Consider the following 23,651-nt stretch of genomic DNA (forward strand, 5'->3'; position numbering starts at 1 on the left):
CAGAGAAAGAATAAAGAAAATGTTACTGTCTTGGAAATATTGCAATGTGATCTACAGGTGCTTCTCACAAAATTAGAAGATCATCAAAAAGTTAATACTTTTCAGTTCTTCAATTCAAAAAAGTGAAACTCATATTATATAGAGTCATTACAAGTGAGTTTGCTGGCCAATCTGGCACAGTGATACTGTTGTTTTTAAACCAGGTATTGTTACTTTTGGCAGTGTGGACAGGTGCCAAGTCCTGCTGGAGAATTAAATTTCTATCTTCAAAAAGCTTGTTGGCAGAGGGAAGCATGAAGTGCTCTAAAATTTCCTGGTAGACAGCTGTGCTAACTTTGGTCTTGATAAAACACAGTGGACCTACACCAGCAGATGGCATGGCTCCCCAAACAATCACTGATTGTGGAAACTTCACACTAGACCTCAAGCAGCTTGGATTGTGTGCCTCTCCACTCTTCCTCCAGACTCTGGGACCTTGATTTCCAAATTAAATGGTAATTTTCTTTCATCTGAAAACAACACTTTGGACCACTGATCAACAGTCCAGTCCATTTTCTCCTTGGCCCAGGTTAGACGCATCTAGCGTTGTCCATTGGTCATGAGTGACTTGACACAAGGAATGTGACACCTGTAGCCTATGTCCTGGATACGTCTGTGTGTGGTGCTTTTGAAGAAATTACTCCAGCAGCAGTCCTCTGCTTGTGGATCACCCCCAAATTTTTTAATTAGCCTTTTCTTAAAAATCCTTTCAAGGCTGCAGTTATCCCAGTTCCTTGTGCACCTTTTTCTACCACATTTTTTCCTTCCGCTCAACTTTCCATTAATATGCTTGTATACAGCACTCTGTGAACAGACAGCTTTTTTTTTAGCAAAGACCTTTTGTGGCTTACTCTCATTGTGGAGTGTGTCAGTGACTGCCTTCTGGACATTTGTCAAGTCAGTAGTCTTCCCCATGATTGTGGAGCCTACTGAAACAGACTAAGGGACCTTTTTAAATGCTTAGGAAGACCATGCAGGTGTTTTTTGTTAATTATTCAAATTTTCTGAGATAATCACTTATCATTACCATAATCATCAACATTACCAGAAATAAACACTTGAAATAGATCACTATATATGTAATGATTCTATATAATATATGAGTTTCACTTTTTGGTTTGAAGAACTGAAATAAATTAACATTTTGATGATACTCTAATTTTGTGAGAATCACCTGTAATGCTTATATCTTATTATTTTAACTTTTGTATCATTGTCATTTTATTTTAAACATGCATGCACTAAACTAATTTATGCTTTCCTCTTCTTTTCTCTTTCTTTACCAATTAATTGTTGTCAAGATTGACCGTATGCATTGGCCTGGTACACATTCTGCTTCTTACCAATTCCTCCAGATCCCCCCTTCCGTTTGCAGCCAGCCTTGCCTTCCAGGTGAGCGGAAGAAGGTGGTAAAAGGAATGCCCTGCTGTTGGCATTGTGAAAAATGTGAAGGTTATCAGTACCAACTTGATGCCTACACCTGCAAGAGATGCCCTATCCATATGAGACCAAATGAGAACCACACATTCTGCACTGCCATTCCAGTGATCAAGCTTGAGTGGAGTTCTCCATGGGCTGTAGTGCCCTTACTTCTTGCTGTGCTTGGCATTTTAGCAACTCTAATTGTAGTGGGCACTTTCATGAGATACAACGATACTCCAATTGTTAAGGCGTCTGGTCGAGAACTAAGTTACGTCCTTCTAACTGGTATTTTCTTATGTTATGTCAACACTTTTATTATGGTGGCCCAACCTGGCTATGGAACTTGCTCACTGAGAAGGGTATTTTTGGGCCTGGGAATGAGCATTAGCTATGCTGCATTGCTCACAAAAACTAACCGAATATATCGTATTTTTGAACAGGGTAAAAGATCAGTTAGTGCACCAAAATATATCAGCCCATCTTCACAGCTGGTTATCACTGCTAGCCTTTCTTCTGTCCAATTACTGGGTGTGCTTGTGTGGTTTTTTGTGGACCCATCTCGACCTATAGTGGATTATGAGAACCAACGTACACCAGACCCACAACTTGCAAGAGGAGTGCTCAAATGTGACATTTCGGACCTTTCCCTCATTTGTCTTTTGGGCTACAGCATGCTTCTTATGGTAACCTGCACTGTTTATGCTATCAAAACCCGTGGAGTTCCTGAGACATTTAACGAGGCAAAGCCTATTGGCTTCACCATGTATACCACCTGCATTGTTTGGCTGGCCTTCATTCCAATTTTCTTTGGCACTGCTCAGTCTGCTGAGAAGGTAAAGAAGGCACACTTTATTGCATGCCTTTCATTTTATAATAGTGATGCATGCACATAACAAGCATGACGCAATGTAATTTTGGTGTTGGTTGTGAGGATTCATTTTTGGCATTTATTGTGACTTATATTGGAGTAGAAAATAATCTCATAGTTTCTTTATCTAATAGGCTTGGAGATTCAGAAATATATCATTTAGCTCATGAAGTCCTCAGACATTTTCTTCAGACTTTTTTGTAATCTATGTCTTTGAGTATTATGCATGGGGTAATGTTCACTACGTTGTTTTAAAGAATGCAATTTGATAAAGACCGCGAGCAAGGATAAGGATGCCATCTTACATTTTGAATGATTGAATGTTGCCGAGTGAACATAAAGTGGTTGTTGGGGATAAGAATATAAGGTATTCCTTTTTGTAGTTACAGTGTTACTCTTGTCTGTTGGAATAGTTTGGTATTGCAGGCCATGCCAGTTCAAGGAAGGATTTTTACTTGACATAACATGGCCATGAGTGACTTTTTTTGGCAGTCAGACATTTTTTGATTTTCAGTCCTGTTGAACCACTACACTTACTTGGAGGTTGTCACAAGGTATATGCCGGCCAATCTTAAAGAAGTTCTTTGGGGCATTTAAAAAAAATATGTATATAAAAAAATACAATAAAATATTTATTTGTATCTGGCAATGCCGGCAATGATTTCTCAAACTCACCGATATTTCCCACCCCTTTGTTATATTCTTTTCAGTACCCTGAGGCAATACATGTGGTCTGTTAATGTTTTTCTGAATTTTCTGCCAGCTCTTCTTCTGTGCCTCCAGGCTACATTTCCCAAAACTATTCAAAAAACACATAAATATTCACTTTGGCTAGAGACTTATTGATATCAGTCTCTCCATCAGTATGTGGAAAAGTGAGGAGAGTTACTCCAATATTTATACCTACATATGCATTCACTGAACTATTCACACATAATAAAATATAAAATACATTTTATTGAACATACCGTAATTAAAAGCATTTTTAAACATACTTCACAAACATGAGGTTCAAAGAGGAAGGATCAAGTAAATGTGATGTAAATCCAAATAAAAGGGGTCAGTATTCACTTTATTAGAAAAGTAAAGTGTCACTACTTACCAATAATATAATGTGAGGACCAACATGACCGCTCCCTCGGTCTTTGAAACTCATGTTTGTGAAGTACTGTATGTACTGTATGTTTAAAACACTTTTAATTATGGTAAATAAAATGTATTTTGTATTTTACTATGTGTGACTAGTTCAGTGAATACCTTGGTATTCATATGTAGGTACATTTCCCAAAAGGCAGTGTGCTCTGGCTTCATGGCCAAAGTTGTTCAGCTCCCTCATTGACATCCTCAGTGATGTGTATTCCACCTACTGTATAAAGAGCCCATCCTATACAGTGTCAATGTTGATAAATTGGTCCCCCCAGTTTCTTCCTTCTAACACTCCTCCCATTTCACCTTCATGAATGGAATCCCTGATGTAACCTTCCCAGGTTCAAATACTGTGGCAATTACCAATATACAACACAGTAATAACGTTTTTCTTCATCCACTTGTCTATGTAGCATTACTTAACTTGAGTGATAGATTTATAGATAGATCTGCAATGACAGATATAACGTATATAAAATGTCCCATAATAAATGGAACTACTGTGGATTTGAAGAGACACCTTAAAGAAGCACTGCTCCCATCAAAATTTGTATCATCTTAATATATTGCAATCATCATATGAGGAATAACCTTATGACCCAGTATCAGCACGGGTTTACTAGGGACCGTTCATGTCAGACTAATTTGATCAGCTTCTATGAAGAGGTAAGTTCCGGACTGGACCAAGGGAACCCAGTGGACGTAGTGTATATGGACTTTTCCAAAGCTTTTGATACGGTGCCACACAAAAGGTTGTTACATAAAATGAGAGTAATGGCGATAGGGGAAAATATGTGTAAGTGGGTTGAGAGCTGGCTCAGGGATAGGAAACAAAGGGTGGTTATTAATGGAGCACACTCGGACTGGGTTGCGGTTAGCAGTGGGGTACCACAGGGGTCAGTATTGGGCCCTCTTCTTTTTAACATATTTATTAATGACCTTGTAGGGGGCATTCAGAGTAGAATTTCAATATTTGCAGATGACACTAAACTCTGCAGGGTAATCAATACAGGGGAGGACAATTTTATATTACAGGATGATTTATGTAAACTAGAAGCTTGGGCTGATAAATGGCAAATGAGCTTTAATGGGGATAAATGTAAGGTCATGCACTTGGGTAGAAGTAATAAGATGTAGAACTATGTGCTTAATTCTAAAACTCTGGGCAAAACCGTCAATGAAAAAGACCTGGGTATATGGGTGGATGACAAACTCATATTCAGTGGCCAGTGTCAGGCAGCTGCTACAAAGGCAAATAAAATAATGGGATGTATTAAAAGAGGCATAGATGCTCATGAGGAGAACATAATTTTACCTCTATACAAGTCACTAGTTCGACCACACTTAGAATACTGTGCACAGTTCTGGTCTCCGGTATATAAGAAAGACATAGCTGAACTGGAGCGGGTGCAGAGAAGAGCGACCAAGGTTATTAGAGGACTGGGGGGTCTGCAATACCAAGATAGGTTATTACACTTGGGGCTATTTAGTTTGGAAAAACGAAGACTAAGGGGTGATCTTATGTTAATGTATAAATATATGAGGGGACAGTACAAAGACCTTTCTGATGATCTTTTTAATCATAAACCTGAGACAGGGACAAGGGGGCATCATCTACGTCTGGAGGAAAGAAGGTTTAAGCATAATAACAGACGCGGATTCTTTACTGTAAGAGCAGTGAGACTATGGAACTCTCTGCCGTATGATGTTGTAATGAGTGATTCATTAATTAAATTTAAGAGGGGACTGGATACCTTTCTGGAAAAGTATAATGTTACAGGGTATACATATTAGATTCCTTGATAAGGCGTTGATCCAGGGAACTAGTCTGATTGCCGTATGTGGGGTCGGGAAGGAATTTTTTTCCCCATGGTGGAGTTACTCTTTGCCACATGGTTTTTTTTTGCCTTCCTCTGGATCAACATGTTAGGGCATGTTAGGCTATGGGTTGAACTAGATGGACTTAGATTTTGCTACTACACAGTTAATTCTTCTGTTTTCCATTAGGTCTATCACATCACATAATTAAAAATGGACTAGCCTAATCCTTCTAAGGCTATGTGCTCACAGTGCATTTTTTATGTATTTTTGCAGCATTATTTTCACGTGGAAATGGGCCAAAAAATGCTATGGAATCTGGATAAGTGTAGTGCACATAATCAGTAAATTTCCTTAAAGGGAACCTGTCACCAGTTTTGGCCGATAATAGATGCAGCCATCTCCTTTCAGGGCTGATATGCAGCATTCTGAGCTATCAATGAACAGAATGAACAAAACTATTACATTTTATATTTAACCCAAAGGGAGGCAGTGTTTATGAAAAATATAGAAAAATGTTACAAGAGGGACAAAACAATACAACATAAACAGTTGCATGAAGTAAAAGGGATTAACAGGAGAACTTACTACACCGATCGTAGAGACAATTCAGTTTAGCTAAAGGGGAGCGCTTCGATTTGGCTGCTGATAAACAGGGCCCCTGCATACATACACGATATGTAGCTCTCTGCACGAACATTGATGATAATTGGGATTGATATTTTATCAGAGTCTGAGTCCCACCCACATACCCCTCTATGATGACCTCACAAGGGCGCAGTTGTGGTCTGGACTCAGCCGTTCATTATTTTAGGAAATCCCAATTTATGTAATAACTCCTCATAGAGCGATCACAGAGGGTTGAGACTAATGTCATCTTTTGTATTGGGATTTTAGCTACTCTTAGAGACCAAACATGGCTTATCTGTTGGTGGTTATATGGCCCTATGGATTTGGGGCTTTTGGTGGGGGTTATAATTATGAGAAAATATCTGTATTTTTGGCCTAGTTATCCCGGTGCCAACAATGTACGTCTCATTAATATTGGATATCATATCAGAAAGAAAGCACTAATAGAACCAAAAATACTAAAAGTAAAAAACTTTATTGAGGTAACAATAAAACACACAGTATGAGCGCATTTAAAAATTAACCGGGAAATGACAATAGTAAGCCAAAGAAATGATTGGACCACGATAGTAAAACATGCAAAAAAGGGACCTCAGGCAAAGTAAACTATTGTAAACAAGTAGGTCAGCTCAAAAGTACATGTGCATTGTGCAGCAGAGTATATCAATGTACTGTAGATAGGATAATTACAAAATAGACCCAAAACTAAGGATACACCTAAAGTACAAAAAATTCATAGAAGCTAACAGCCATAAACAAGGAAGAGGTGCAGAGCCAAAGACCATTAGCATAAAGTGCATATAAGCCTGAGGGATTACCTGAAGGACCGTGATCCCACCCTCCCCAACGCTCGTTTTGACGTAGTGCCTTCTTCTGGGGGATGTATAGATAATCCAATATTCCATATTTTCTCCTGGAGCCCTGGAGCCATACTGTATAGTTGTAAAGGGTGTCAGATGTTCTTTGATCCATTCCAGACCCTAATAAGACCTTTCCTGTCTCTCTCGGTGGACAATACAAATCCACGTCAGTCATCTGGACATAAAGAGGAATCCTTGCTTTTTAATTCATAGATGAAAGAGAAAGGAGGAGACATGAGGACCTCAAGGATTTCTAATATTTTCTATGACAAAAAATGTTTGCGGTTTTGCTGCTGATTTGCAGAGGTTTTTTTTTGCATTTTACCGGCTTCCTATGGCGTTTCCCACACTGTCATCTTTGTGACAGAATGGGAAACACTGGCACGGTGGTGCAACCGCTGGTAAGACCATCGTTCAGAGTGCTGCAGTGTCATGCTTTCAGATGTCAGCGTGACCCCGCAACTGTGACTGTGGCCCATGGTAACACTACCACAGACTGTTGGTCAGAGCGCTGCAGGGGTCATGCTGTCAGATGTCAGCATGACCCTGCAGCTGTGACTGTGACTCACAGCGGTGACCTGCTATAAAAAGCTTACCGCAGGTCAGCAGACATGGGCTGATGAGACTACTGCTCCCATCGGGCTACATCTGCTGTCACTGATAACAGTGATAGCAGGTGCCGCTGATCTGCCAGCATTTGTGCTCATACTTGAAAAGAAAAAGTAAAATAATTACATACATATTCACCTAAAAATAAAAACCCATTCTACTCACTTAATGCCAAATCTCTGATGCCCTCATCTCCTAGAAATAATGTAAAATAATGAACCACCGTATACTCACCTGTCCGCAGCAGTCCACATAATCCCCTGTGTCCCGTGGCGATCTCACGTATAGAACAGTCACATTAGGAGATGTGACTGCTCTACCAGGCTGAAGGCGATACACTGACAGGAGGTAATCGCTCCCGCAGTGTATCACTGAGCTGTCATGAGAATTCACCGGATTTCAATCAGCTCCAGTGCTCTCACTTACTCACTTACGGTACCGCTGCATGATAACTTTCTCACGCAGCAGTGGGGATGTTTATTTTTGTGGATTAGGCGTTCGGATAGTATGGTTTAATTAAGATTCATTAAAGGAGTCTGTGTCATTATTTAAAATAAAAAACTTTTCTGGGTGTCTGTGTTTTTATGCAATATCACTATGGGGTTACTAATGGATAGGTCTATTTTGGATGCCTCTCCATTACTACCTGTGGGCTTGATGTCACCTGAAACTACAAATGTGACATCAACCCCACAAATATCAACCCTTCTTGCCACCACTACAGGGCAAGTGGGAAGAGTGAGGCTAAGCACCAGATTTGGTGCATCTTATAGTCTGGGAGGGGCCAATATCTATGGCCCCTTCCTAGGTTATTAATATCAGCCTGCAGTTGTCTGCCTAGACTGTGCTTGTTAAATTTTGTAGGGGTACCATATGTCATTTTTTTCTGGAGTCCCCCCTGTAAACTAGCCAGCAAAAACTAAGCAGGCAGCTGTGAGGTGATATTAATAACCTGGGAACCTTTATGACTGGCCCCTTCTCATAATGTTAACATCAGCCTTCAGCCATGGGCTTTCCATCTGCTTACCTTTTTTTCTTTAAAACTAACAGTTGCTGTCTGGATACAGCCTATGTACATTTGTTCTGTTAACGCTCCTATATAGGCTGGTGACAATGTGTGTGTGCTTGTGTGTGTGTGTTTGTGTGTGTGTGTTTGTGTTTACAAAGTGCTGTCAATGACAGCTGCTGACACCAAGCCCTAATCCCATTACTCTGATGCCACACAGCATCAGCATGAAAAATTTTGTGTTGAACCAAGATGTTACATCACAACACTTTTAAATATCTTTATTTAGCTAAAAAAAGCATTAATTGCTGTACAAAAACACATACAAAAAAACGCATACAAAAACATGTTTTTCCCACAGCTTTTTTCCTGCCAAGAGATGCAGAAACCTTCCAGAAATTTCTGCAAGCAAAGACTCAACGTGTGCATGTAGCCAGGGCCGGCATTTGGGGCAGGCAGACAAGGCAGCTGCCTGGGCCCCCCACCCACAAAGGGGGCTCACTGTGTCTGCAGCCCCATTATGAAGTGCCAGAGTGTGTACATCATTACTTACAGTGAATAACGCTGTGCATCCTCTGCAGTCCTTGATCGTCTCACCCAAACCCCCTCCAATCCCCCTTCTCTCTCTCCCCTGCAATGTCAGGTTAGAAATTGAGAGTGAGGTGGAAGGGCACAGCACAGCAGACCTGGGGCAGGAAAATGACTGCAGCCCTGTGTGTGTTGCACCTCCTCCTCATCATGGCTGCTCCTACATCACTATCCTGAGATCTTGCACAAGTGAATCAGCAGGAACTGTAAGTATACATATATAGGTATATCTGTGTGTGTACATGGGTAGTATACAGTGTGTGTGTCTGTATATGTGTATATAGTATGTGTGTGAATACTATATACTATATGAGTGTGTATATCTGTGGTGCATTTGGGTGTGTATATACAGCTCTGACAAAAAATAAAAGATCACTGCAGAATGTTCAGTTTTTCTCATTTTTCTCGTTATAGGTATGTTTTTGAGAAAAAAATGTAAGTTGTTCTTTTATTCTATAAGCTTCTGACAACATGTCTCCGAATGTCCAAGCAATAAATTTTGGATTTTTTTTCTGACAAAGAAAAATGGTCAAAATTGTAAAAAAAACAGTGCTTTCAGACCTCAAATAATGCAAAGAAAACAAGTTCATAATCATTAGAAACAACAATACTAATGTTTTAACTCAGGAAGAGTTCAGAAATCAATAATTTGTGGAATAACCATGATTTTTAATCACAACTTTCATGTGTCTTGGCATGCTTTCCACCAGTCTTTCACACTGCTTCTGGTGCAAAAATTTAAGCAGTTCTTCTTTGTTTGATGGCTTGTGACTATCCATCATCCTCTTGATTACATTTCAGAGATTTTCAATGGGGTTTAGGTCTGGAGATTGGGCTGCCCATGACAGGGTTTTGATGTGGTGGTCTGCTAATTTTTGCCAGAGCTGTATATATGCATGTACATACAGTGTATAGTATGAGTGTCTGTGTATATTATATATGTATACTGCATGTGTGCCGAAAATTGTGTAAATATACAGTATGTATAAAGTTTATATGTATGTGAGCATACTGTATATACTGTATATAAGCTGAATGTTTCTGTGCGTATATACCTTGTACCTTATATTTGTCCTTGTACACGCTGTATCTGTATACTGTATATACAATATGTAGTGTATGTTTCTATATTTATAAAGTATATATAATGTGTGTACATATGTAGAGTATATCTACATATATGTGCTGCATATATAGTTCTGTAACTCTAGTGTTGACATAATAGGGATCAGCAGTTTATGTCCAATGCCTGTGTTTTACATTAGGGCCTTCTCACCCTTTCTTTACTGCACCCGGTGGGTTCTAACCTGAATTCCCTATAGAACCATAGATTGCAATTGCAGGAATGGAGTTCACAGGAATTCCACAAGTGATGTTTTTTTTCTGAACATGTCCGTGTTTTCCATCAGCTAAAGAAACGTGGACACTTTTAGATGAAAAAACAGAAACAGACTCTGAGGGTAGGTGCACATGATCAGTAATCGCTGCGCGTTGGAAGCTGCGTACTTGTGGAGTCCAGACGCCACAATGGTATTGCCTTCCTCACGGGGAGGTGATGTCATGCCTGGAAACAAGTAGGGATCCCTTAATCAGGTAATACTGACATGCAACACCACCCTGACTCCATACCAGAAGGGGGAGCTCTAAACCCGGTTTCAGGGGAACTTCCCTATAAAATTCTGGCCTGGGGAGGATTTAGGGAGTCTGCTAGAGACAGTGAGAGGAGAGCAGGCAAAAGGAGAGGAGCTTAGGGTCTGGAGCTGCGAGTGGGCTCACCCCAGAGGAAAGTGACAAGAGACCGGACACCGGGGTTTGTGGTGGTGTGGGAGTTGCAGACCCAGCCACTGAACCCGGAGGGCAGGAGATTGCAAGTCTCCTGTCCCATCTAACACCTGCAGGTACCACAGCAAGTGGGGAGCCTGGGGCTGCTAGAGAGAGGACAGCGCCATACAGGTTGAGAATACTGACACTGAGAGGACTTGTGCAGAGCTTCCGGCAGCAAGGGTCAGATATTCAGCGCAAAGGGAAGGCCTCCAAACCCACCTGGCTAAGTGGATCCCAAGCTGTTTCCAGGCTGCCCAGACCGCATCATCACTTGATACCTGTACCCTGGACTGTACCTGAATTCTACCAGTAAAAGGTAAAGGAAACTGCTATCTCTGTGTCCTGTAATTATTTCCTGCACCCTCAGTCCTGCACCCCACCGTCAATCATCCCTCTTACCAGCTACACCGGGAGACCCGGGGACTAAGCTCTATGTAATAATTATAGGGGATAACTCAGGAGACTCTTTGCGTGGAACAAGACAACTACAGGACACAGTTTTATAAGTGGTAAAGTCTATATTATCACACGGTGATTCAAACAGGTGCAGAGAGAAACTCAAGTCCACAACACTTGGTGCAAATATCAAATGCAGCTCAGCAGTCTATAGGAAACTTCAGACGAAAATGCAATCACGCAGAAAGTCTATGAAGCACAATTATTCTTGAGGATACTTGGCACGAATAAGTCCTTGCTTAGTCCAAAACACAGATAGATATGCTTATAAGGCAGTTCAAATAATATCTTAGCTCAACCAGGGAGGTCTGGGTAATAGTCTCAGGTTCTTGCAGAGCAGCAACAGCTTACATGTCCAGCAAATGCAGATGGAACTAAACACGAGCAGCAGATGAAGGAGGATTACTGGAACTGGTGTATGCAGCAGGAACTCAGAGCAGAGTAGCAGGATAACCCCACAGGTTCACATGAGCAGGTATATAGCCAGGGAGTAACCAGAGGTCAGGAGCTGGATGCAAGGCAGAATACTATAGAACAGACTGAAGGCTAGGGTGGAGTTTTATAGCAGGAAGACACAGTGCACATAAGACCAAAGATGCCATCTTGGAAAAGGGCAGTAATGCACAAAAAGGTAATAAAAAATGTTCAGAGTCCTGACACTCTATCTGTGGGGAGCTATACCATCTAAGCTGAAAAAACCATCATCCCCAGAGGACCCCTTTAAGCAGCATCAGCCACAGGTGGCATCATGAACAAACTTTATAAACTTTATTCCCATTTACTCATCCCTTTTAATTGGATGCCCAGGGCTACGGACTGGGTCACTGCTGCCGTGACACATCCCCTTTAAGAACTGGTCCGGTACTGAGTACCCCATAGCCCTAGCTTGCGCTCCAACTTGGGGTCACAAACAGGATTCGTACCCCGTCATTGCCGGGTGCTGTGTGCCTTAGACTTTGTTACACTGAGTGATAACTGCCATTGCTGCGCTGTGTGGTGCATGAGGAACAGAGAAGGTTTGTCTTCATAAGCGGAGCCAGAGAAAAGAGCACAAAAGGAAGCTGCGCTTTGTGCTTTGTGGTGTGTGGGTGAAAAGAAGGAGACTCCGGACTTGAGAACTGGAAGGAGCACCATCCAGATCACCGGTGGAGCAGCCACTCACACCGGTAGCGGAACACGGGCCTGGCTTAGGTTAACTAGGAGGAAGAAGGAACATGTTCAGCCCAGGTGGAGAGGCAGTGCCAGTGGCAGATGCAGCTGCAGCCCCCATAGTACCACAAGATTCAGTGGTAGACACAGCCGCAGCCCCCATAGTACAGCAGAATCTGGCGGCAGATGCAGCCGCAGCCTCCAGAGTGCAGCAAGATCTGGCAACCGCCACAGCAGTCCCCATAATGCCGCTATCAATGCCGTACATACCGGGAGCAGCCTGGTTACCACAGTATTCAGGAGAGTCACACACCCTGAGTGATTTTAAGGAGAGACTCTGCAGTTTGTTTAAAGTGTACCCCCTGTCTGAGGAGAAAAAAGTCAAAATCCTCATTGATCAGTTAACTGGTGCGGCCCAGAGAGAAGTAAAGTTCTGGCTGAACACTGATAAAAGGACTGTCAAACAAATCTTGGCTGGGTAGGAGGACACTTTTGACACTCGCAGCAGAAAATAAAATGAGATTCTTTGGATGTAAACAAAGGGTGTATCAGGTCTAAGGAAGTGGACCCTCTGGGTCACGGCTTCAGAGCCCCCGAGGACGAGTAGACCAGATGATGTCATCCCCTGTACAGGGAGAGTTAGGGACAGGCCCAAGGAGGGTGAAGCCGCAACTGCCGGAGCCAAAGGGACGACTGGAGTTAGAACACAGAGAGAACGGCAGATGGAGGGAGGACGGAACTAGTGAAGTCACTAGAATGGTGGAGGCACTGGACAGATGGAGGCAGAAAAGACTGAGTACTGACCGGTAAGATGCTAGCACTCGACAGATGGAGACTACGGATACTCTGGACTGGCAGGGTACGGCAGGAACACAGGACTGGCAAGATATGGCAGGAACGCACAGTTGGCAGGAGATGGCAGGAACGCAGGACTGGCAGGTGACGGCAGGAACACAGGACTGGCAGGACAAGGCAGGAACACAGGACTGGCAGGACACGGCAGGAACACAGGACTGGCAGGACACGGCAAACAGAGACAGTAAGAGAGACACAGCAAAGATAACACGGATCTGAGCCTAGGAACCTAAGGGGATGCTGGCAAGCCAGCGAACGCAATAGACGCAAAGGCGTCTAAGCAGGGCAGGCGCTGGGAAGAAGTACCCGACGGGCGCCGCCATATTGGAGGCGGAGAGCCGCCGGGTCACGACCTCCCAGAAGCCCCAGCGACGAAAGGAGCGCGTCTGCGCATGCGCGAAGCACAGAATGGACGAGCGCCGGAAAAGCTGGAAGACAGAGAGCAGGAGGGAGCATCGGGAGCGCGCCGGCCGGACAGGTGAGTATGAGGAAGCGGCGTAACAGGGTGCAAGACGGTGTACGGGACTATGCCCTTAATCTCCATAAGGCACTGCTGGCCATTAAGCAGATTGACCCTGATAGCATGCAAGATGGGAACAGATTGTTAAATGAGTAGTTTATTGAGGGACTCCTGTCCAGCACCCACAGGACACAGGTGCACATCCTGGCCCTGTAAAACCCTGACCTGGACTTTGCACTCTTTAAAGATAGGACCATCTGGGTGCTGCATGAACCAAATTCCAACCGCACAGTGCCACCTAGGCACCCAGCAATTACTTAGCATCAAGAAGTGGCATCCTTTCATCAGGCCCCAGTTGAGGCCAACACGCAGACCCTAGATAATGACCCCCCTGCAGAACTGCATCTCCAGGTCCAGGAGCTGACCAAAAGTGTAGCTGCACTAGCCAAAACCGTGCAGTCCCTGCAAGAGTACCCAAAGGAGAAGATCCAGCTAGCCTCCAGTCCAGATGACCTCCCATGGCGATGGCAGAAGAGGATCCCACGGACCAGAGGGAGAGACAATGACCGCTACGACCAAAACGGACAACCCATTTGTCACCGCTACAGCAAGGCGCATCATATCACAAGATTCTGCAATTTAAACGAGCAACCCCTGGGGCAGAGGGCCAACCCCCATTAGTAAGATAACCAGGCCCACAAAGCTGGAGAGCCAAGTACATTGGAGGGCGACCGGTCCTCCCAATTGTGATTGATGGCATCCCAATGAACGCTTTACTGGACACCGGCTCTCAGGTGACAACTTTGCCATATATTCTTTACAAACTACTGGGCTGACTCTGATATTACCTGGAGCCCAGATAATGATCGAACAACAGTTGCCAGCAATGGTCAGCCTTTGCCACAAGTCGGGTACAAGGAGTTGGCCATTAAGGTGGGGCGGGTAGAATTGAAAGCCCAAGGTCTGGTAATTGTAGATATTGATCGGTGCGAATGTAACCCAATGATGACCTTACGTACTAATGTAATAAAAAACTGTCTTTGCAAGGCTATTGTGTTGTTTCAACAGATGGCTGAAACTGCTGGTTCCAGTGAGCAGCGTGTCCTGCAAAAAGAGATCAAAGCACTGATGCAGAGACAACATGTAGAACTGTCTGGTGGAGAAGTCAGCAATGCCAGAGTGAGTGATCCAATCCTCGTTGCAATACCCCCCAGGAGTGAAATGTAAATCTGGTGTCAAGCAGCAATAGGCCTTAGGGGTCAACACTACCAGGCCATGGTAGAACCTGAGTATTCTGATAGTAGGCCCACCATCCTGACAGCCAGAGGGGTAGTTGATGTCTGCAAGGGGAGCGTTCCAATAGGCATCCTGAATTGTGGGGAGAAAGAGGTCCATTTACCCAGGTATGCTACCTTTGCTAAATTGTTTACTGTCAGTAACAATACAATACAAGCAACAGAACCCTTAGTCCCATCTGACCAGGCAGAGGTCAATGGCTCTGCAGGACAGTTGGAGGATTGGTGTCAGCAGGTGCACGTAGGCACTGATTCCATGCCTATGCACCAAAAACGTGGCCTACCGGGTGGTCCATGAGTATGAGCGGGTATTCAGCAAACACCCAGTAGACTTTGGGCAGGTAAAAGTGGTCCAACATCTTATCCACACTGGAGTTCATCCGCCCATTAAAGAGAGCTATCGGCCTGTACCCCCCAGCTCACTATCAATGTGCCAAAAATATGTTACGGGAGATGAAGGAGGCTGGGGAGATCAGAGGTAGTTGTAGCCCCTGAGAAGCTCCGTTAGTCCTCGTTAGAAAGAAAGATAGCACCATGAGAATGTGTGTTGAATACAGGTGAAATAACAGCAAGAATGCCTACCCATTACCTAGAATTGAGGAGTCACTAGCTGCACTGAAATCCGCTCACTATTTCTCCACCTTAGATCTCACCAGTGGGTATTGGCAGGTTCCCATGGCAGAGGTGGACAAAGAGTCGACCGCCTTCACGACACCAATGGGCCTCTCCGAGTTCAACTACTGTCAGGACTCTGAACATTTTTTTAACTTTTTTGCATTACTGCCCTTTTCCAAGATGGCATCTTTGGTCTCATGCGCACTGTGTCTTCCTGCTATAAAACTCCACCCCAGCCTTCAGTCTGTGCTAGAGTATTCTGCCTTGCATCCAGCTCCTGACTCTGATGACTCCCTGGCTATATACCTGCTCCTGTGAACCTGTGTGGTGATCCTGCTACTCTGCTCTGAGTTCCTGCTGCATACACCAGTTTCCAGTAATCCTGCTTCATCTGCTGCTCGTGTTTACTTCCATCTGCATTTGCTGGACATGTAAGCTGTTGCTGCTCTGCAAAAACCTGAGACTATTACCCAGGCCTCCCTGGTTGAGCTAAGATATTATTTGAACTGCCTTATAAGCATATCTATCTGTGTTTCGACTAAAACAAGGACTTATTTGTGTCAAATATCCTCAAGAATAACTGTGCTTCATAGACTTTCTGCGTGATCGCATTTTCCTCTGAAGTTCCCTATAGACTGCTAAGCTGCGTTTAATATTTACACCAAGTGTTGTGGACTTGAGTTTCTCTCTGCACCTGTTTGAATCACCGTGTGATAATATAGACTTTATCATTTATAAAACTGTGTCCTGTAGTTGTCTTGTTCCACGCAAAGAGTCTCCTGAGTTATCCCCTATAATTTTTACAACTACATGCCATTCAGGCTTTGCAACGCGCCAGGGACGTTCCATAGGATGATGGAGTGTTGCCTCGGGCACAATAACTTTGAGACCGTTCTGTTGTACCTGGATGACATCATTGTCTTCTCCAAGACCTATGAAGACCATTTGAAGCACCTGGCCAAGGGGTTTGAAGCCCTGTCCAACTTTGGCCTGAAGGTGAAGCAGTCCAAATGCCACCTGCTGAAGCCCAAGGTGCAGTACCTAGGTCAAGTGGTAAGGACAGAAGGTATGGCACCAGACAGTGACAAAGTCACTGTTATCAAGGACTGGCCAAATCCCCAGCACCATTCCTGAAGTACAACAGTTCATTGGGTTGGTAGGCTACTACCAAAGATTCATTAAAGATTTCACCAAGATAGCCGCACCCCTGCAAGACTTGCTAGTGAGACAATCCAAGAAGACTAAGAACAAGGGTCCTCCGTTTAAGTGGAACAACGGACTAGAGGAATCCTTCACTCGGTTGAAGCTGGCTCTCACAGGAGATTTAGTCCTGGCCTATCCTGACTATGACCAACCGTTTGTACTCTACACAGACGCCAGCAACATGCGATTGGGAGCAGTGCTGTCACAGGTGCAGAAAGGCAGAGAGAGAGAGTGATTGCCTATGCCAGCAGGAAGCTTCATCCCACCGAAAGGAACCCTGACAACTATAGTTCCTTTAAGTAAGAGTTTCTCGCCATAGTCTGGGCTGTAACAGAGCGCTTCAAGCACTACTTGGCATCAGCAAAGTTTACCATCTACATGGACAACAATCCGCTGACCCACCTGGAAACTAGGTGCCTTGGAATAGCGATGCATGGCCCGGTTGTCCAACTATGAGTTTACCATCAAGTACCATGCGGAACATAAGAATGCCCTGCAGTTACTTCCTGCACCCTCAGTCTTGCACTCCACCATCAATCATCCCTCTTACCAGCTACATCGGGAGCACTGGGGACTAAGCTCCACCTGTGGGTAGCTATACCATCTAAGCTGCAAAACCATCAGCCCCAGAGGTCCCCTTTAAGCAGCGTTGGCCACCCTTACCTGAATACCACAGGTGGCATCACAAACAAACTTTATAAACTTTATTCCCATTTACTCATCCCTTTTATTGGATGCCCAGGGCCACAGACCAGGTCACTGCTGCCGTGACAAGTCCCCTTTAAGAACTGGCCCGGTACCGAGCACCCCATGGCATTAGCGGGCGCTCCATACTTGGGCAGCATCCAGATGTTTCCGCATAGTAGATGGGATTTTAAGAAACCCCATGTCCACTATGTGTGCACAGACGCCCGCAGCTCACCCGACGAGACAGACATGCGGCACATCTTTCCAGATCGCAGCATGTCTATTGATCTTGCGGAGATGCAAAATAAATATCACCTGTACACTGTATTGGATGCAGTGATTCCACACAGTTCAGTGATCACAGAGGAAACACCTGCGTTCAATAGCCGCAGTGGACATGTGCTGCGTCCAAAGCGCTGCCAAATCCTGGCTGCGTGCAAATACCCAAAGAAAATAAATCAGACCATTTCAGAAAAAAAAACAAATTAATTTGACCTCTGCTTGTGTCAGTGCAGTCTGTGGCCCCATTAGGGATTTATGTGAATCCTATTTTAGGGGGATTCAGGCAAAGCCTCTGGATGGACTGCAGAAGCGCAGTGTGAACAGGGCTTAATATGAACACTACAAGAAATCAAGAACAAAAAATGTGGTAGTCAGTAATGGTTACTTTTTTAACAAAACATAGGGAAAAAATTATGGAATTACTCATTTCTGAGGAAAAAATTATGGAATCATGGAAAACAAACAAACAAAAAAACACTCCAAAATGTCACTAGTATTTTCTTGCACCACCTCTGGCTTTTATAACAGCTTGCAGTCTCTGAGGCATGGACTTAATGAGTGTCAAACAGTACTCTTCATCAATCTGGCTCCAACTTTCTCTGATTGCAGTTGCCAGATCAGCTTTGCAGGTTGGAGCCTTGTCAGGGACCATTTTCTTCAACTTCCACCAAAGATTTTCAATTGGATTGAGATCCGGACTATTTGCAGGCCACGACATTGACCTTATGTGTCTTTTTTCAAGGAATGTTTTCACAGTTTTTGCTCTATGGCAGCATGCATTATCATCTTGAAAAATGTTTTCATCATTCCCAAACATCCTTTCAATTGATGGGATAAGAAAAGTGTCCAAAATATCAACATAAACTTGTGCATTTATTGAAGATGTAATGACAGCCATCTCCCCAGTGCCTTTACCTGACATGCAGCCCCATATCATCAATGACTGTGGAAATTTGCATGTTCTTTTCAGGCAGTCATCTTTATAAACCTCATTGGAACGGCACCAAACAAAAGTTCCAGCATCATCACCTTGCCCAATGGAGATTCGCGATTCATCACTGATTATGACTTTCATCCAGTCACCCACAGTCCATGATTGCTTTTCCTTAGGCCATTGTAACCTTTTTTTTTCAGTTTAGGTGTTAATGATGTTTCGCTTAGCTTTTCTGTATGTAAATCCCAATTCTTACAGTTCGGTCACAGACGTTGACTCCAATTTCCACCCATTCGTTCCTCATTTGTTTTGTTGTGCATTTCCTGCTTTGGAGATATATTGCTTTAAGTTTCCGGTCTTGATGCTTTGATGTCTTCCTTGGTCTACCAGTATGTTTGCCTTTAACAACCTTCCCATGTTGTTTGTATTTGGTCCTGATTTTAGACACAGCTGACTGTGAACAACAAACATCTTTTGCAACATTGCTTGATGATTTACCCTCTTTTAAGACTTTGATAATCCTCTCCTTTGTTTCAATTGACATCTCTTGTGTTTGAGCCATGATTCATGTCAGTCCACTTGGTGCAACAGCTCTCCAAGGTGTGATCACGCCTTTTTAGATGCAGACTAATGAGCAGATCTAATGTGATGCAGGTGTTATTTTTGGGTATGAAAATTTAAATAGTGATTCCATTATTTTTTTCTCAAAATTGAGTGATTCCATAATTTTTCCTATGCTTGGTTTAAAAAAAGTAACCATTACTGACTACCACATTTTTTGTTCTTGATTTCTTTTAGTGTTTCTTAAAGCCAGAAAGTTGCCATTTGAAATGACTTTAGTTTTGTGCCATGTCTGTGATCTGCTTTTTTTCTGCAAAGTGAAACAACTGAATGAACATCCTCCAAGGACGGTGATTCCATAATTTTAGCCAGGGATTGTACTATTCCGCATTGTCCCAGTTCAGCGGCAAGACACGGACACTGGCCACAAGACACTTTTTTTAAAAAAAAAACTGTTGCTGTCATCTTTCAGCATTTCTGCAGTGTTTTTTTCCCTATTCAAATGAATGGGAAACAAAAATGCTAGTGAAAAGGCTGCAAAAAAGCAGAATATTTCCTGCCAACATTGTAGATCAATTTGCAGCAAAATGTTGGGTGTGAACAGTGTCTACAGGGGTTTTCTGAGAATGTAAAAATTATTAGCATGAAATGATAAATCCCCTGCGGCTCCAGCACCGATGCTCCGGGGGTCTCCGCTAGTCTTATCACTGGGCTGCAGTGGTCTTTGGCTGCACCTTATAGCGGCAAAGTGAATAATAACCACCAGGGACCCTCGAAGACAGAGGGAACTTAGCAGAGTAGATTGGGGTGACTTTTTTATCGCTTTTTATTCTGCTGTTTGTTAAGTAGGATGTAGAAAAAGATGGCAATTCTACTAATGTATTTCATTATATGACTGTACGCCCACTTCACACGAACATGTATCATGATTTTCACGGATGCCACGTGTGCCCTATTTAACCTACGATGCTGCACTCATGTCTATGTTTTCCCAGAAGCACAGATGACAAGGGCCAATACAAGTCTATGGGTCCGTATAAACATGCCGTCCGTGTGCCATAAGTGTGCTGTACGTGTGCTGTCTGCATTTAACATAGAAAATATGTGAGAAGCTTTGTAATTTAATTTCCAGTATCCATACTGGAAAAACACGGATGGCACATGGACGACACACTGATTGAAAACACTGGTGACACCGATATAGGTGTAACACGTACATGTTTTATATGGACATATGAAGGGGGCCTAACAGTGTTGTTGGTGGAATATTTCAGGATTGGGGGCCCCACTTTGAATTTTGCCCAGGGCCCCATTTTGTCTAAAACCGGCCCTGCACGTAGCCTAAACTCTCTGTAGAAACAGGAAGTCTATTTTTACTGCATGAGACACTGCAAATTTCTTTGGCAGAGAGGAGGAGGGACCAGTTGGGTCAGGAGTTGAATAAGACTGTAAACAAGGATGAATGACCTTGGGGAGATCAAAACATCCAACACCTCGGAGACACCATCACGTGTTTCTCAACTCAGCGATCCAGAACACTGCCCCCATCCTTAAAGGGAAATATGCAAATGCATGTAGAAAAGCCGTGGAGACACCATCACATGTTTCTCAATGCAAGCAATGAATAGCCAGGTCTTTCACCGGGAAGGAACAACCACGGGAAGGGCAGCAACCAATAAAGGAAAACCACCTATGCCAAAACATGGTATCCATCCACAGACAGCTGTTTCGGGGTATTTGCCCCTCATCAGTGTGGAGTAGGAAACTGGCTATTTCACAAGTTTTCATAAGTTCACAAGTGGAGTTTCACAACCAGGTTACATTATGATGTTACCTTTGTGAGTGAGCCTTGCTGTCTAACTGTTTTTGAGTTCAGAAGCCATGATGGTGACCCATGCCTGGAGGGAGTGCGAGTGGAGTCTCTGTTTGGGCTCATGGAGAAAGTAGTGACTGTTGACTGTTACTGTGTACAATCCTTACACAGAACTAAGTCTGCTGGAGCAGTTCCTTGCTCGGTACTTCGAATATGTGAAGGGTGGAGAGAAACAGAGAAAATGTTTGGGCATTTTTAATTGTAAATATGTGTTTCGTGTGAAACTGAGGAAAAACCCAAGTTGTTTGGGAGGTTTTACCCATCCCCCGGCGAACTTTTCAGTGGCGGGTCATAGGGGCTTTCTGATGTATGCAGCCTCTATACTGCAGGAAGTGTTTCCAATTTGGGCACTTACAGAACACGTGTGAGAAGAGCATGGTTTGTCGTAACTGTAAGCAAGAACGCCATGCGGCGGCTCAGTGTCCGATGCCACCTGAATGTGACCAGTGTGGTAATACAGGGCACCTGTATAAGGACTGTCCATATGGTTGGCCAGGGAGGCCAACTAGAGAGAAGAAGAGGCGGGAGGAGGAAGAAAAGAAACGTGAGGAGGAGCAGAGGCAGGAGGAGAAAAAAAAGAGAGAGGAGGAGGTCAAGAAACGGGAGGAGGAGAGGAAGCGGGAGGAAAGCGAGGCATCTGTGCAGCAAAGCGCTGAGGTAAATCTGCCCTCTATGATTGAGAGACAGCGGGATAAATGGCAGGAGGACAAGAAGGCTGAAAGGAGGAAGGAGGAGCTGGTGGACAAGTTATTCTGGAGAGCTGCAAAGCGTGAAGAGCGTGCTATAGTTAAAAATAAAAAAAAGGAGGCCCCAGTTACCAAAGCTGAGGAGTTGGGTGTTTTGATGAATTTTGACACTTCTGGGGCGAAGGAGATGGCTGCGTCGTTGATTCTTGATTCTGATCCAGGAAGCATTGTCGTTTTTTCCTCAGAAGAGGAGCCTGGAGGTTGAAAGTGTCCCAGGGAGGGTGGTGGGGAAATCTGTGACTCTGAGGTTCGTGAAGTTGGAGGGCCCCAGAGGAAGGCTGGGCAGAAGAAGACACATGTGGAGGAGTGTATGGAGGTCAGCGGCTCTGAAAGCTGCTCAGCACAGATGGTGAAGGAGGACAGTGGCGGTGATGTGTAGTTATGTGCTATTATTTCAGTAGCTAGGTGTCACGGGGAGACTAGGTGAGCGAGAGCTAATAACCCGGGCCCCTGCAATTTCCCTCAGACTAGGGAAATCCTGACTGACCCTCTACCTGGAGTTTACACTGATGGTGTGCAGGTCCAGGCCTCGAACCTCACCCTGTCTCCTGTTTCAACCCTAGGCTGAAACCTCCGCCCACCACCCAGTGAAGAGGTAATACACCAATACCCACAGTTAGCACAGACAAGGATAAAGGAAAATATACACCACGCCGCAGTCACTCAGGAATACACTATAAATGTGCAGGGCAAAATAAATACAAATATAGGTAGGAGTAAATAAGACAAAGGAAAATACACCACCAGCAACGAATCTCCAACAACCAGCTCTCCACTCCAGACCGAGATAACAACGCACAAGACAGAAGCTATAATCGGCGACACCCAATGATCAGGAGAACTATTTAAAGGCAATGGGCATGGCCCAGCTTCCAATCCGAGGATCAGGAAAATTAACCACGGAACAGCTAGATAAAATCTAGCCGATGCCAATGAGCACATAGTGGTCAAAAGCGGAATTACCGCTGTCTGTCGAACGACCTGGTCTGAACAGCGTCCGACATGACACTAGGTGGTTTTGTATATAGCATTTGCTTTTAAAAATGTTTTTTTTTGTGTGTGTTTTTCATGTAAGTTGAGTAATGGTATGTTCGTAGGTTGGTTTTTTTAGTATTTTTTTGTGTATGTGATGGGTTTTGTAGTCATATCACAAAATGTGAGGGTCTTTAAAAGTAGGTTGCGGCGGGTGGCTATTTTGGATTTTTTTGCAACCCAAAATGCAGGAATTTTTTGTCTGCAGGAGTGTGGGATTGTGGATGGTGTGAAGGGGAGTGAGTGGCCTCATGGTGCGTCTGTGTGGTCAGGGAGTGCCTGTAAAAAAAATGATGGTGTGGGTTTTTTGGTGAAGGGAAATGATGTGAGTTTGTGTGACTATATGGTGATTGAGGTTGGACGGTGTGTGTTGGCTAATTTTGAGTTTAGAAATGTTCGTTTTTGCGTTATTAATGTATATGCGCCTGTGGAAAAACAGGAGCGTAGAGTTTTATTTGAAAAAATTAAGTTTTTTATTCCAGGAAGAGTGCCTGTTGTGATATTGGGTGATATGAACTGTGATGTGGGAAGTGTGAATGTTGATGCGTCAAGCAAAGTGTTAATGGATATGGTGAGTGATTTTGGTTTAAAAGATATGCAGCGGGCATGCAAGATAACTCCTTTGTTAAATACATTTTTTTCTGACAGTGGGAGGGTGGAGTCTAGATTGGACTATTGTTTTGTTTCCAAAAA

The 23,651-nt window shown here is 43.7% G+C and overlaps 1 protein-coding gene across 1 annotated transcript in view; it reads left to right on the forward strand.

Annotated features, from left to right (window-relative positions):
- Positions 1 to 23,651, forward strand: part of GRM4 (glutamate metabotropic receptor 4) — a 590,062-nt gene that overhangs the window by 346,478 nt on the left and 219,933 nt on the right. Inside the window, exon 9 of the mRNA XM_077295492.1 lies at positions 1,341 to 2,294. Within this exon, the coding sequence (XP_077151607.1) occupies positions 1,341 to 2,294 (954 nt within the window). The remainder of the gene's footprint in view (positions 1 to 1,340; positions 2,295 to 23,651) is intronic.

Source organism: Ranitomeya variabilis, chromosome 3 (assembly GCF_051348905.1).
Source record: "Ranitomeya variabilis isolate aRanVar5 chromosome 3, aRanVar5.hap1, whole genome shotgun sequence".
In the NCBI taxonomy this organism is placed as follows: domain Eukaryota; kingdom Metazoa; phylum Chordata; class Amphibia; order Anura; family Dendrobatidae; genus Ranitomeya; species Ranitomeya variabilis.